The following is a 16,539-nucleotide window of genomic DNA, read 5'->3' as shown; positions in this document are numbered from 1 at the left end:
GGTAGACGAGAAAAAAGCCCTGGCCACGTGTCCGGCAGGACTTGAATTGAGACAGGACTGTTTGACAATGCTGCCTGCAAAGAATCAGTGTGGCCTTTCGCTGCTCAACCAGCAAACACTGGCTTGGCCCGTTACAATCAAACTCATGCACCCAACCATCTGAACCATCTGAATCTAAAGTCCAAGGGGGTCGCTACAATATGATATTCGTGTGACGTTTATGTTTAATAAAATGAGAGATTCACAGATAAATTTCCGGTCCCATTAATAATCAATCGTAACATGTGTAAAACATAAATATAAATATATATATATCTGAGCGATTGTAAACAAATTTATTTCCTTTTGAACACCAAACATTGCAGCACTGGTCCACTGAGACAATGACACTTAACACCTTTCCACGTGGAGACAGACCTGTGTACGGCAGTGACGTAAAGAATGTGAACATCTGTAAGAAACGCAGTACATGGGAACAACATAGTATGCAATAATGAGTAATATTCCTTCTGTGACATACTGAGGAAATACATGCAATTTTAGGCTGAAGTCATCCAGAGCCATGTTACATATTGTAAATGCTGTAATAGTACTGTATGCTGAAAGGAACATTAAGAGCAAATAACCATGAAATACACAAGGATTCTTTTTTTTTTTTACATACTGGGCATTCAAATACTTTGTGCTTCCATCTTCACAAACTAATATTCATGATATTATGATTTGTATTGTATTGATGGTTAGGCTATACAAAATGCAATGTCTAGACAAAAAAAAATAATAAAACAACTCTTTGGTCTCATAAACAAATCCCTTTTTTACTTCCTTTTTAACAGCACAGATGACACAGTCCATCCAAGAACACAGCTTTGCAGTTATAAAAGTTTATGATTAAGAACACAGTATTTCTTTGGTTGTAAACAATAAATGGTGCCCTGGCAATGACTGTACACTACAATACCGAGTTGCTGTTTTCATTGTCACCCTGTCACTCATAAATTAAATGATTAAATTACCTTAAAATATGTATGCTAGGACTTGGCTTTGCCTTCAGAATCCTGCCTTTCATTCCAATATTGGGTCATTTGCTTTTTGCTATCTGTCCCAAAATACAGTATCTATACAGCTGTAGTTGTGGAGTTTGATCAAGGTGCTGTCAATATGAGAAATACTGTGAAATAATCTTAAGGCAACTGGAAAAAACACTGATAAAAAGAGATGACAGTGACCTCGTGCTCCCTTGGGTGTCTATTCTGTACAGTGCTACATTGTGTATGTACAGCACACATTAAATAAACTCGAAAAGGAAGGCATGACATGGAACAGGACCTGTCCCAATACTGAAACGCTCATGAACACAGTGTTACGTCATTTAGCGGACACCGACAACACAACTGGCAGAGGAGGAGTGTGGTGGCTGCGCTGGAGGTGACAGGCCGCATTTATGTCAGTCCAATCTCTTCCAGAACGCTGCGTGGGGTCTCTGCTTCCTGCGGGAGAAAGAGGAATGGCATTCTGGGTAAGATGAGCCTAGGGAGCCACACACTTCACTCATCCAACAAGCTATCAGGATCGTAATAACACACACTCGCACGAAGGAAAGAGAGGGATCAGAATCTGCAGGAGGTGAGAGAGAATGACAAAACATGGTTGGAGACAGAAAAGGATGAGAAAGTGCACAGTATTCTAGCAGTGATGGATTTATCAGTTCGATGATTACTATCAGGGTCTATTTCTGGAATGAGGTTGGAGTTCAGACTGTCACCATGGGAACATTTGAACTGCAATTAAAGAGACAGCACATGGTAGAGCCTTCCAGGTTTTGTCTGTAGGTTTCATCCAAACACAGAGTAGATCTACCAATCGGGGGAAGTTATGATAAAAGATAGTTTGATGAATCACTCCATATGCTAGAAAGCAAACCGCACAGCTTACAGTGAACATCATAAAGGCAACAGCATTCACATTCACCTTATAGAAAAACCGTGTGAGGTTTCACGTACTGTCTCTTTAACTGCTACAGGGAACACATAATCAATGACACTTACTTTTGCATCCTAACATGAGGATTAGCACAAAATAAAGAAAAAGTGTGTAAGCAGAAGTTATAGGATTTATGCACAACAGAATGAGAAGGAAAGCACAGGCCATTTCATTTTCACCTCAGAAAGACAACACAATGCAACCCAGTATTAAAACATTGTAATTACAATACAGTGCCTTCTCTGCTCTACAGAAAATCATAACCTTTCTAACTTCGCTCCTTACTTGGGATTTCACTAGCTATCACTGGAGGCTGCATATGTGACTGGAATGTTGAAGCAGCCTGTCACGCATAAAGGAACCGTTATGCTTATCCGACGTCTTATGTTTATTGATTTCCATTTTTTAAATTTGAAACAGTGTGGAAGATACAAAATTAGTTATTTCTGTAAATGCACAAAATACCAAAAATACATGCTGCAGTTTTACTAAAGATCAATGTAAATGAAACTGTACTCAAACCTGCTGAGTAATATGACCAGGTTCCATTCTTCTGGGATTGTAAATAAATTACTGCAAACTTGTCAAGAAAAACCTATGGCAGTGGCTGCATTGACACAATTCACAGATACCTGACATTGATTCTCAAGATCAGAGCCCTCTGATTTCATTAAATTTTGTTGCATTCTATGCCCAACACTATTTTTTTCAGATTCTATGTGTAAAATGTGTATTTAGCTTTGGGTTTAAGGCTTACAGGGCACCTGTTCTTAGATGGTGTGTTCTGAGGCAAAGGATGAAAATGTCTTAGGACTGTGTCATGTTTAGATCATTGTTACCAAAAGACTCTTCATAATGTTAATTGTAGGTATTTCAATTTTGTTTTTTTTGGGTTTTTTTTTTCAAATTAAAAAAGGTATGCATCCCTTAAGGCATTTTCTGAAAGTACATAATTATGAAAAAAATATATTTCAACTCTTTACCTCAGCTTCCACTCAAGAATGTGAAGAGACAGGAAAAGAGGCTTGTTTCAGGGTCAGAAGCAAAGATGTAAAGCCAGATGAAGCAACATCTGCATGGCTTGCTCAGCATTAAATTATCCCTTCCATTCAGAGAATGAGGCTACGTGACACAGAGCATCCATCATTTCTAGCCAAATTAAACTGAGACGAACTTTGTTTAATTACAGCAGATGCTGCTGAGGGTACTTTTAATTTGGAGGGAAACATGAGCTTTCATCCCACCCAGCCTGCTGTGAGACTTGATTCTGTCTAGCAGCTGTCTGTCTCTATTATATGTGAGGGCCACATATTGATGACTGACTGTTGGAAAACAGCATCCACTGGAGAGCCACAGGTTGCAGGTTTTTAATTATGTTACAGGAGCCACTGCCTGAATGGGAAATTTAATCAGACATCATTCCAGGCTGCAGTCAGCTGCTGCTTGAAAGGCATCCCCGAAACCCTCAGGACTGCAGATCTCCAGGACCAGTGTGAGTGTGTGTGTGTGTGAGAGAGAGAGATAGGACAGTTTCCTCTGAAAAGGGATAAATCAAATAAAAGTAACTGGGAGAGTGCATGAACTTAATTATGTTGAGAAAGTCATATACTATAAAAACTAGGACAAAGCACAAAATGTACCCAAGAGAAGAGGGGGTAATCAAGTACTTTATGCATATTCCAAAAGTGAGCCAACTGAAACACAACTCCTACACCAAATATTGCCCAAACTATCTGCCTTTACACTGTGGCATGTCTTATTACTCGGTTTATTTCCATACCATTACCAAACAGTCTATTATTATTAACCAATTATGCTACCATTTCAAATAGCTGAGAAACAGAAACGCAATAAAACATTCCCTATCATTTTCAACTTGATTCTAATTGCTATACGAGGGAAATTCAGTGCATGGTACATGTATATTTGATGACAGCTAGATTAAAGGGAAGAGAATAAGGTACAGTATACTTCCACCTGTGCTTCAGGTCTATCTGTCTGGCACAAAAATATCAACCAGTGCCATACATTCGTCATATAGCAAATGACAGAGAATCCAAGATCATCAGCAGCAACTCTGCAATTCATTTTTGCAGTGTTTGTAAATGATTGTAAGTTACAGGAAACAAATGGAATGGTACTGCAATGGTTCTCCAACATTTAGTCACAGGTGAAGTTTGCATTTCTCTTCCCTGAAGCTGTGTAATTTCCTACCTGTTCAACACAGTTCTGGAGCTGACTGGTACATACACATGCAAGTCATGAAATGTGATGCAAAGTAACTGGGTGAGGGTGCATTACTCACGCCTGGAAATGAAAACCATACATGTTCAAAGGTCATTTTCTCATGTCTGGGAAAAAAGAGAAGGTTCCATCTGTGTGATCATCTGTCTGCTAATCAGTGTTGCTATGATAAGGCATGAATCCTGAATACTTCCTTGTGCCTCCTCATACCTCACATTAATTGCACTAATCAAACCAAACAACATAATAAGCAGGAGAGACACTACAATTAGACAAGCACAGAGAGGCCTCATTATACTATACCATGCACAATGTCTGGTCCAGAAGAAAAGCTACATTTCAAGATGACTAGAAAAACTGAAACAAACCCCCCCCCCCCCCCCCCCCCCATTAAAATCTGTAACTAATGGAAAAGTAAACTGGTCAGTAAAGTCAATGATAAGTGATAAGTGATAATGATAAGTGTATATTCATAATGTCCTTTAAGTAGTCATTATTCTGCAGGCATAAATATATGGAGTGGCACAACCATGTACTGCTGCCACTACAGAAATACAGCATATTGAGATCATTTATGCTACCTTCAAATCCATTTCTCTGAGGGAAAACATAAACGAGTAAACACATAAATGAGGTGCTATGAGTAACAGTGTTGCCTGTGGACTCCACCAGTACATAAACTTGTAAGCGGGGAAACCATCTTGACAGAGGCCAGTGAGAGTGTGTATGAGAGACAGGCTTGATGCTCGATGGGTGGAAGTCAGCGATTGGCTGATGGGGCCCCGGCACTGAGAGACGCGGCTGGTGGGAGGGAGGAGGCGGAGCCAGGCACCGGGAGGAGGGGCTCAGCATGCAGGGCGTGTGGCGGCGGCGGCAGCAGCAGCAGCAGCAGCAGCGGCAGCGGCAGCAGCAGCGGCAGCAGCTCGGCTGTGTAGCACACAGGCACGTTGAGAAATGCATGATAGGGCTCATGTCACAGCGCAAGCACACTGGCCCCCATGCACTCCACACAGCCAAAACAAAAGGGAGAAGGACAGGTCAGCAGGGCAGCGTATGGCATCTGCTCCTGCATCTCACACGACAGGACAGAGGGGATGGCAGCCTCACTACTGGGTGAGAAAACAGAGAGTGATCTTTAGATTTGATGGATAGCCTTTTCTGACAGACCTGCAATGGTCTGATGTGTCATACAGGCTCAAATATAAGGCTTTTTCCTTCCAAAAGAATTTTTTAAATGCAACTTGGTTTCTATTCGTCAACAGCTCAAAACTGGTAAGTGTTAAGTGGAGAAAGGTGTTGCAACTGGCCAAAACGGCACCTTCAGCAGGAATAATGTTTTTTAATATTATTTTTCCATGCTTTCTTCCTTACTGTTGAATTGCTAATTAAGCATTAGACTTGCAGTGCAAAAACCTGCCCACACTAACAAATGTTATTGCTGAAACGAGATGTGTACTAATAGGAATTGTGCGATACATTTACCCATGGCTATTCCAAGTTCTACTACAAGAGCATGTAGTAATGTACATGTAATGTAATGTAGCAATGTACAGGCAGAGGTCACCTTATAACCTGGACTGCCTAATATTTGGGCCAATGTAGGTCTAAGTGAACCTAGTAAAATTTGAGAGAGTGCATGAATCCCATAATTTTTATACTTTTGTAACATTTGCAGCATGATGGTGTATGACTAATAGCATGCTTTGCTGTGGTTCTGGTTTTTCAATGCCGCTGTAACATCATTATATTATCTACCCTGAAAGGGATGTGGTAAAGCCACAGAAAAATGGCCATAATCTGTCACCAGGTCTAGGAAAAAAAAACTAAAGTAGCAGCTGACATTATGAGCACGCTGGTCTTCAGTCTGAGATGAGTATTTGTAATTGTAAACTTACCTGTAACATTTAAGCCCCAAGAGCAATACACCTGCACACATGCATGTACATGCACACATACACGCACACATGAACACACACACATGCAAGCACTCAGCGTCTTCGCAGAGAGACTGAATTACAATGATTACCATCTCCATATTCCCTTCAGGACAAAAACTGTCAGCAGAAGAAGACCGTCTTCAACTACTTCAAGAATATGGGGATTGAGAAATGGTTTATATTTCTACTAAGGGCTGAGGGAGCTATGATAAGATCTAATACTAGAGGTGGATCTAGTAGCACACCCATACACATATATTCACCTCAGTACTTCTAATGCTGGAACAGCCCGGAAGACTCAGAAGCCATACTTGGAACCAGCATGCCTACAGAGCAAAGATCGATGTAAATGAATAACATATTCCAGTGACACTGCTGTGCCCCTACAGATCAATTATAGACTACTCTGCCATGGACAAGCACTACACTAAAAAGGAAATCCAATCTCACAGTCCATTACAAATTCATGAAAAATATGGGCCCTTGGTTCAGATCTTCAGTAGCTGGATTTCCTATGCAGGACCATGTGTCTGCCTTCAGGAAACTAACATCAGGCACGAGAGGAATGCATCAGTGATAACCTGAAGTGGTCAGGTACACTTTAGGGACTTCTGAGCTGAGGAGGCAAATATTGAAGTTGAAGCTGTTTTCAGCATGTGCTCACGTCTCAAACATAGCTTTGCAGCTCTGTAAACACCGTCACCCAGGTGTGTCCTAAAAAACGTGCCTTTATACAAAGCTTTCTGCAAAGGGGGTGTAACTATGATGTGAAACTGGTCAGCCCATCACAGTAACAACCCCTTTAAACCCCCTGATGAGATCACAGCAGCGCAGTGTAGGTTAATGTGCCAGCCACTGATTGCTCCTCTTATGATACGGCATGCAGATGAAGACAGCCAAGAAATAGGCTGCATAGAGAGCAACTGTGCTGCTTATATTGTATAAATGCCACACCACACTGAAATATTTCCATTCAAGTTTAAATAAAAGGTTTCAAATTATACTTTGACTTATTCCAAGCATGTCCAGAAATTTCTCTTCTGTCAGTGTGCAGTACTTATAACAAAACTCCAGGTGTATCCAATTTCACTGGCCCCAGCTTCATGTCCCTGCATTTTATTAACAACCTGTATGACACGCAACTGCATTCTGCAGAGAGGCAGATACTTAATATTACAAACTGGGGGAGGGTGGGGCTTGAGAGGTCAGTGCCTAAAGATTAAAAGGTCACGTATACAACATGTATTTCAATAATTACATGGCTACCACAGGCGCACACACACACACACACACACACACACACACACACACACACACACACACACATGCACGCACACATGCACACACAAAGTCCTGCATCCTCTGTTACCATTACCATTTCCTACACCATGTAATGTGGACCATGTTTGGGATTGGAAACATGGATAAGGAGTGCAAGTTTTTTTTCTTTTTACTGGCCTCTGTGATTAGACTTTTTCCTCAAGCACTCATCCCTAGAATAGAGAGCCAGAGACCCACACCCAATCTGGTGGAGGCTGTTATCAAAGAGACCCCTTCAGGCTTGGGCTGGATCACACCACCATGACAGGTACCCCCCATCCCACTTTCTTTAGTGGGAATCTAATTAATTTACATTAATCAGGTTCAGAGAGAAAGAACAAATGAAATGCAAGGCAGCAGCTGTTGTAACCAAGGCACACAAAGCAAAGCCTGCCATTGCTTTGACCCAGGCAAGTAAAGAGTGATTCTCCCAGTCTGAAAAGCACCGGTCACAAAATGCCCCTCACCATGCAGAAACCAAGCAAACACTGCAATCCCAAGCAAAAATGGCAGTTAGTGTCAGAAGACGAAAAAATGCCCCTCCTCAGGCATGCAAATTAGGTTTAAGCATAAATCACTTGGCTATAATCTTGTTCTCCCCATCCCAAATTACTCAACAAGCAAGATGATCCAAGTATGCCACATCCAAACTGCATTGCACACACTGGAAGACCATGCTGCCCTGCTGGGTCCGTCTGGTATTTACCAACAGTCTGCTGAGCTGCCCTGGGAGCGGGCTCGTCCTCCATTTTGTGCCTAGATATCCTCAGTAGCCAGCCCTCCCCAGTCTTCACTCTGGCTCTACAAACAGAAAACTGAGCGAGTCAGCGGTGCCAGGGTGTAGTTTCCACTGGTGTGCGAGCGGATGGACACCGTGGGCTCCGCCCGCTGGTGTGCGAGTGGATGGAGACCATGAGCTCCGCCCACTGATGTGCGAGCGGACGGACACCGTGGGCTCCGCCCACTGGTGTGCGAGCAGATGGACACCGTGGGCTCCGCCCACTGGTGTGTGAGTGGATGGACACCGAGGGCTAAAATGTTTAGGAAGACTGTGGAGGTCAAATGTACGGAAACTGGTGGGTTCTGAAACTACTACTAAAATGTAAATGATAAAAAGAATCATTTGCAACATGCAAATGCATCTGCAAAAAAACAACTTTTCTCCTAATGGATGTCTCAAATTATTAACACCATTTTAAAATTTTTAGAAAATGTCTGCAGTGAGGCAGCAATTATAATGAATTCCTTGAGTATCCCATCTTTACATCTTGCCCAGTGTGTCTCTGACACCCTTGTCTGAATGAGCTGGGACATAAACACCATCATAATGTCATGGCTGATGTTCTCGTTAGGGACTGCAGTGTTAACGCAAATGTAAACACTGCTATGCAAATCGCAGCCGTCGGAACGCAGCGCACGCACACAGGCTGTGGGAGACTGACACTCACTGCATGCACAAGCGTAGCCGCAGCCCGCTGAAAACGCTGCGCAGCGAGCGAGTCGTGATTGCTGAAGTGTCCGCGCGCTGTCTGTGTGATCATGGGGTTCCGCTGGCGGTCCGCTCTCCTCAGCTCGGCAGACTGCACATTTAGGACAGGCCCCCTCTTGCGCTCTCCGCCAAACACAACCGGCCTTTGTCTCAGGGTCTCCGTGCTCGTTAGAGCGCCACTCACCCACAGCAGCGACCCGCAATGCTCCGCGCATCTAAGGGACCCTGCCAAAGACACCCCAGCGCTTAAAAACACGACGGGACCCGGTCTCTGCGGGTAACCGAGGAACGATCGCCCGCTGCAGACCCTTCAGCTTCCCCTGTCTGTCATGCATCTGGCTGTAGCAGAGCTGCCGAATTAGTGAATAATTTACTGTTCTTCGTTTTTCAGAACAGAAGTGTCCACTGAAACCACGTGTGCTGTTTCCTGTTTTGGCAAGCTGGTGATGGAACTGAAAAATAATGATCGCCCGCGGTGGGTGTGAAACCCTGGGTGGAGTCAAAGCATTGCACAACACAGCAGAGAATCAGAGGAAAGAGACTTGCATTTTCACCAGAGGACTGGCCCTCATATCTCATGGAAAGGGTGTCCTTTATTTGCCTCAACGCAGGTATTACTAACAGCAGTGAGGTTTGCTTCAAAACTGCAAGGACAGTGAGATTTGGATGCAATTAATCCTCCTGTAAGTGAACAGTACCGATACATTCTACTTAGTACAGAAACTAGACTAACATGGATGTCATTTAGTACCGTATTCTAGACCCTGGACTTGTCAGTAGTGGTGTACTCAACACATTCTCAGCATCATGAATTTAAAAGGAACAAGAAACTTGGGGTTTGAGCTAACAGCAGTTTAACTTCTCTATTTCTACAAGGAAACACTGCCACTATGTAGAATCTAATGGTGATTTACTACACAATACTAATGTGTCCAAGAACGAAAAGTATGTTTAAATCTGGGCTGCCACATGCCAGTAACTGTGTCACTCATGTCATCCGTAAACTCTAATTCATAATGCTTGTGTAGCTAAGAAAAGAACTACAAATACGTATGCACTTCTGTCACAAAATGGTGTCTGTATTGCTGCTGGCATGTAGAGGCCTGCATTATTTGCTGACTGACACTGCACTGGACACAGCTACAGCCATAAGGCAAACCGCTAAGGGATGACACCAGACTGACTGCTGTTAGTGCTAACGAACAGTACCTGAGAAGAGTCGAAGCTGTAAGTCTAAATTCTGAAATTCAGAAACGAGAATAATGAATAATGAATTAGAGGTACGGAATGTGAGCCAGCTGCAGGGATGAAACAAAGTAAGGGTGCCTCTACCAGGGCCAATGGCCATTCTCAAGAACCAAAAAAGAAAGTCCTGGTTACAGAAAACCTAATGACAATTTTTACAGCCCACCAATACTAACTGACAGCATTCATACAACAATACACTACCAGTGCTCAGTGCCTCCAGGATGTTGACCAAGTAACACCTCTGAAAAAACAATTATACACATTCATATAACCATGAACATTTGTCTTTATCTTGTGCCACTAGATTAAATAAGTTGTTGTCATGTTGATCTTTGAGATCTTTAAGTAATGAAGGACCTCCGGCAGCCAGAAAAGTCACTTCATGTTCAACAAATCCAGCTTATTAGCTTTGCATTCAAAACAATGATACAAAATGATCTTTCTGTCTGTCTGCCTGTCTGTCTATCTATACATACAAATACAGATCAATAATGGGCACTTTGGGTCAAATGGGAGTGACAGTGCACAGTGCCTGTGTGGAGGTGTAGAGTATTGTGAGGGAGGCCCTCCAGGAAGCAGCAGTGATACAACTTACTGAAAGCCCTCCAGGCTGTTCAGTTAGAATAAGTGAAACTGAAAACCATTACCGTGGGGGGAGGGGGTTGTGTCTTCTGCTCCTTTTGCAGTTACAAACAAAGGTGGCAACAGTGCAGGCCAAGAGGGGACAGCAATTCGAGCAAGCGGACTAGGAGAGGGGCATGGGGTGAGGGGGCGGAGAAAGCTCTCAGTGCATGATGGGTGGGGAGTACCTCAACTGCAACGGGAGCCCGGAGTGATCAGTGACGGCAGGGTGACAGGTCAGAGGTGAGAGCTCATGGGACGTCCCTGCCCTTACCTCCTGCAGCAGGTCGGCCTGCTCGATGGCCTTCAGCACATTCTTCTTGGAGGTCTCCTGTGCCTCTCCGCCCAGCAGGAACTCGTCCAGGATGAAATAGGCCTTCTCGAAGTTGAAGATGATGTCCAGCTCACACACCTGGGAGGGCCAGCAACAGAGCACTGACCCACAGTACAGCCATGCCTACTTTGACATTATATGAGCACCCGACAAGGTACTGACACACTGTAGAGCCACAGCTACTCTGAAACTAAACGAGGACATAATATGGCGCTGACACACAGTACAGCCAACCCAATCTACAGGAACAAAACCTGGTGGCTGCTGGGTAATGCGTCTGCTATACAAATCATAAAGAGAAGGTTCATTCATATTCCTTTCAGTTCCACTCATGAAAATAAAATTTGAAATAATCAAACCACTTGGGCTGACAGCAATCAACGTGTATATTTTAGCTACACTGAAAGCAGAATATACATAATATCACTTCATAAAATTAGCTTAGTTCTAAATAACTCATACTGAATCATGAGTTAAGCAGTTATCAGTAAAACCCAATGATCCACACTTCACTGCCATACCGTAAGAGCCAGTTTAGAGTGGTAAAGCATGGGGAGACTCACGCTGCCAAAGTACTTATCCAGCAGCTCCACATATCGGTGGATGATCTCCAGTGTGATGAGCTCGTTATCCTGGTTTTCAATGGCACAGCAGAAATACAGACTGGCGTACCTGAAACACAACAAAAGGTCTCCCTCAGTATGCACATACACACACACACACGATGACAATGGTAACGCAGGAAGGCTGTGTCACTTCCTTGACTGAAATAGTAACTTCCTATTTTCATTGAAGCAGAGGGATGCTGATGTTATCTCCCAGTGTTAAGGGAGTGGTTGACATTCAGAGCCATATTCATTTATACCAGAACCATCTTGACAAGATTAAACATGTTTGTATACCACTAAGCTAAAGAAATGTACCACTTATACCTTCAAGAGGTTTGTATGGCTGCCTCTGAGCCAACAGAGGCTGTGTATCTGCAATGCATTCTCTGTGCCAGGCTGCAGGCTGCTGCCCTGTGGGATTCTGACCATTTCCTCTTATAAAGCCTAGACAAGCACGCACTGCTTCACTTCTTTTAGGCTTAAACGGCACATGCTTTTCTGACTCAGGGAGCTCATATTGGGCAAGCAGGACATCCATTCGCACAGCAATCTCATTCTCATCCACAAGAAAGATGCATTTGCGGAAGCAGCTCTGTCCTGCTTGGAACATTCGCTGGCCAGCGTGAGCCTGTAGAGAGGGAAGCAACCGACGCTCCCCTGCTTCCCCAATACGGTGCTGCACAGTCCAGCTGACATCAATCCCTTTGAGCGCAGTTTAAATCGATCAGGCTGCTGCGGGCACACAGCTCTGCATGTCCACACCCGCTGACAGCACTCAGGTTAGCCTGTCATTACAGAGGACTTGGGTCCATTACCAGGAGTCAACCTAAGCGTTGCACTTTTAAGCTGCTTAACACAAAATTTAAGGCACAAAGACAAGGGAATCCATTGAGGAGGGAAGCTGGGGGAGGATATGTCACATCACTGACGAATATTCTTATTGTTAATTAATTAAGTGCCTCTAATCCCACCCACTATAAGTGGAAGTTTTACTTTAGGGTATTATTGTGTTGGTATTATGTTGGAATGGTTCAGTCTTACTGGTTCTATTGTAATCTCGACCCTGTGCTTGGCACTGGCGGTTGTGTGTAGATGGTGGCCTTGTTCTTATGCGTTCTCTCAGTTCCGGTTTTTGATTGTCATCTGATGACACAGTTAGCAGGTTTAAAAATGACCAAAGTGTACTGCCATAAGTCATGGATGATCAGAAGCATTTAAGCAATATCAAATCTGTAAAACTCACACGCATGAATAATTAGAGAACAGGTTACTTCTCAGTGTGCCAGGTGGATACTAGGATGCAACTGGAAAGCCACTGTAAGAAGATGGTTCAGCATGCTTTCATTTGCACAATGGCCTTTTTAAGATGAATTCCCTCAAACAGATTTCAGAGCAAAATATACATCAAACAGGTCATGCCTCTCCTGGTGCATGTAGTTGTTTATGTATACATCTTGTTACATAGCTTACAGCTTTCATATCAACTCCAGTTCCCGGCATTGGTATCTGAATAACAGGTTCATTTGAATGATTTATCTGTATAGGCACACCACTGACTAATATCATGTTGAGTATGAGTGTCTCTAGTGTCATATTTATACATACATAAATAAAACAGCATGGGAAGTGAAATATGCATGACAACATCTCACAGCACTTCCTCAGATAAAAGACTCATCGTTTCACACTAGCATCTGTTCGTGAAAAATGACAAGGAGGAAGTCAGTTTTTTTTTGCTTATAAAACCAACACCTCCAATATGTACACAGCACCCACTTTGCAGAGTCTTCGCCGCATGTTCTATGAACTGTAGTAGTCAGATCAGCGCTGTACACTGTGGAACTGTACATTGTCCACACTGGCTGTTTAATGAAAAAGGCTGAATCCTTGCTGGGGTTCATAACATGCATTCATTTGTGGGAAAAAGAGACATGTGGGACAGCTGCAAGGTGCAATTATATATTAGCTGAACCTCCAACTAAAGAAAAGCTGGTCTGGTCGCCAGGTGGGACAGCTGAACTCTTCAGCAAGGCATCAGACCTGAACTACTAATATTCAGCTGTATATGAATCAATTAAATGTAAAAAATTATCTCCATACATCACCCCGACTCAGGGCCAATTAAAGGATTCATGAAGAGTGACTCCTGTTTCTTCACAAGCTGCAGGTGTTCTGTGCAGCCAGCGGCTATGGGGGAGGGGGGGGGGGGTTATGGGTGCTGTCACTGACCTCTTGTACACAATCTTGAGGTCCCTCCACTCCAGGAAGCTGCACATCTTGGGCTTGCGAGCCAGTACGGTCTGCACCAGCTCGCGTGTGATCTTCTTCTTCTCCTTGTCTGACAGAGGAACGTACCATTTCTGCAGCCGGAGCTTCCCTTGACGGCTGAAGAGCAACATGAACTGCATCTGTGAGGGATGGAGCGTTCACAGTCACCAACTGTCACCCACACTGGGGGATAGAGGTCCATAACTGTCCCATACCTTGTTAGGGCACTTATACCTTGCCTTTACTCGCATGCTACATTACATTTCATTACATTCATTTAGCAGGTGCTAGCAGGTGTTCCAGACCAACTCCCAGCATGAGTGAGCAGAAGTGTATCCATTCAAGTCATATGAGCAACATCATATATATATATATTTTTTCTAGTATAACACATTCTGTATTCAGCATGGCACTGGGTATTGCAGCACTGTAGGGCTGGCATTTTCTGAATGTACTGTTTTTCATGGGGTCTTACTACAGAAGCACGTATGTACTTCTACTTTCTAGTTTCACCACCAAACGACTAAATATAACTGCTTGGGTACCATCATGAACTACATGTGATAGAGGGAGGTGCGGGGTAGGGCACACAGTGTTCAGCAAGGACAGGGCCACTGTTGACACTGTACACACAGGTGAGCTGTAGCAAGAGGAGAGAGAAGCTTGCTTTCAAGTGTCAGAATGTTTTTTAGAAGGACGCAACGCTACAACATCGCATACCGAAACGCGGCCATTCTTCCTGAATATTCGAAGTAACTGCTAGGCAGATTTCCTGGGCTGCGTGCCCTGTGCTGCGCTGAGAAGTTTGTCACATTTCAATAAATTTAGAGGGAAGATTACGCTGCGCTGTCACGCGGGCTAAAAGCTGCACAGCCCTTTCAAAGGAAGAGAGTCCCCTCTATGCATTAGTATGACAACAACTGTCACAATGTATCAAGTCACACTCGTTGGACTGGAATGTGAAATGGACACATTAGTTTAGGGTGCCATTCCATTTGGCTACCTTGTTTCTGGTGCCCCAACTGACCGTCCTTGCCCCTCAAGGCGTAGCACAGCACAAATGTTTTAATTTGTTTGAGCCTTTTATTCTCGCAACGTCTGGTTCATGTCTGCCTCTTCAATCTCAAGTATCAACGATGGATATGGTCCTGTTCGATACTTCCAATGTACGCAGTTACAACTGACATGACACATGACAGCTAATGATACACACACAGCCTATCCCCCAGTTTCCCACCACAGTAGACTAAAAACACGATTACAAAACGAATTCAGTCACTACTGAAGAATAAATACACTATAAGATGAGAATTTAAGTACAAATGTTCCACTGTCTACCCAAATATCAGGTTGTGTTATCCTCTTAAGGTTGAGTTCATCTTGACAGTTCATACTGATGTCGAAATGTTATGTACCTATGGTGTATGTCCTGGCGTCTGTATCTTTAAATTGTGCATTATTTATTGCCGTTTAACAGTGAGCTTGCTGCATTTTAATCCTCGCCGAATCAGTTTAACCTGTTTTGATATCCGCCGTGCTGTTCCCTTCTTAAGCCGAGTGAATAAAATTAACATCTTCTAAACGGAAGAAAAGAAGTAAGATGAACTTTAGTTGCTGTCCAGGACTCGTGCTTTGTAATACACAGATTAGCCGCTCACGTTTCCAGTGCATCCGTGTACTACATCGATACCTCGCAAGCAATCTGGTTAGTTCCAGATCCAGTTAACACGGACGGTAATTAAGTGCCTCTAAAATGCTGGGAAAATCACTCAGTTGATTACGATTAAGAAGTTGCACGTTGGTGTCTCGAATTTATCCAATTAACACCAGTTACCCAGCAGGCGAGCCAGCCAGCTACACCCCAGCAATAGGCTACGTCTAGACTTTTTAGCTTCAGCCACACAATACTGACGGTAAATATTTTCGCAGTATTCGAAGTGAAACCATTTCGATTGAGTATACAACCAATCAGAACGACTTACCTTAAAACCTTTATTTAGGTTGTTGGGGAACAAACCGCTAGCATAAGCGCTTCTTCCACAGTTTGATATTTAGAAGACACTCTGTTTGGCTCACCCTCGTTTTAATTTCTGTAGGATCACGTACGGCTGTCAATGAGCCGCTATTTCCTCATTGGTTAAGGGACAAGTGTATGTGTTTTTTCATTGGTTTAGGAATACCGTTATCCCCGCCCACAGCTACAGAATACTTGGTTGCGTAGGTCTTTGTCGGTATGGGCACCGTCTGCCCTTAGCGACTGATTCTGGATCAGCGTCAAAATTTTACATGAATTGGTTGGCGTTGAGCAACCGGAATCTGTTGTCAAGGGCAGAAAGTGGCCTACCCGGCGTGACTCTTGCCCGTAGCCACCATAACATTGTTATTATCCCTGGCTTTTTGTCCACGTTGTCTGCAGGAGAAAACCTGCAAGACTATACAAACGATTTTAATTTAGCGTAGTAGGACTATGAAGATAAGGACTTGCAC

General features: G+C 43.5%; 1 protein-coding gene across 2 annotated transcripts; it reads right to left on the bottom strand.

Annotated features, from left to right (window-relative positions):
• Nucleotides 1-669: 669 nt before the first annotated feature.
• LOC118788916 (AP-1 complex subunit sigma-2-like) lies at nucleotides 670-16,139 on the bottom strand. Of its 2 annotated transcripts, XM_036545119.1 has the most exons (6): nucleotides 16,035-16,139; nucleotides 14,014-14,192; nucleotides 11,740-11,848; nucleotides 11,117-11,254; nucleotides 2,049-2,057; nucleotides 670-1,490 (listed from the first exon to the last, which is right to left on the bottom strand). In XM_036545119.1, the coding sequence occupies exons 2-6, from the start codon at nucleotides 14,190-14,192 to the stop codon at nucleotides 1,443-1,445; spliced, it is 483 nt and encodes a 160-aa protein (XP_036401012.1). In that variant the 5' UTR covers nucleotides 16,035-16,139; the 3' UTR covers nucleotides 670-1,442. The 2 variants fall into 2 exon arrangements, with proteins under 2 accessions (XP_036401012.1, XP_036401013.1); XM_036545120.1 differs by lacking the exon at nucleotides 2,049-2,057.
• Between the last annotated feature and the right edge of the window lie 400 nt (nucleotides 16,140-16,539).

This window comes from Megalops cyprinoides, chromosome 14 (assembly GCF_013368585.1).
Source record: "Megalops cyprinoides isolate fMegCyp1 chromosome 14, fMegCyp1.pri, whole genome shotgun sequence".
Lineage (NCBI taxonomy): Eukaryota > Metazoa > Chordata > Actinopteri > Elopiformes > Megalopidae > Megalops > Megalops cyprinoides.
This window is presented reverse-complemented; position numbering and strand designations above follow the sequence as displayed.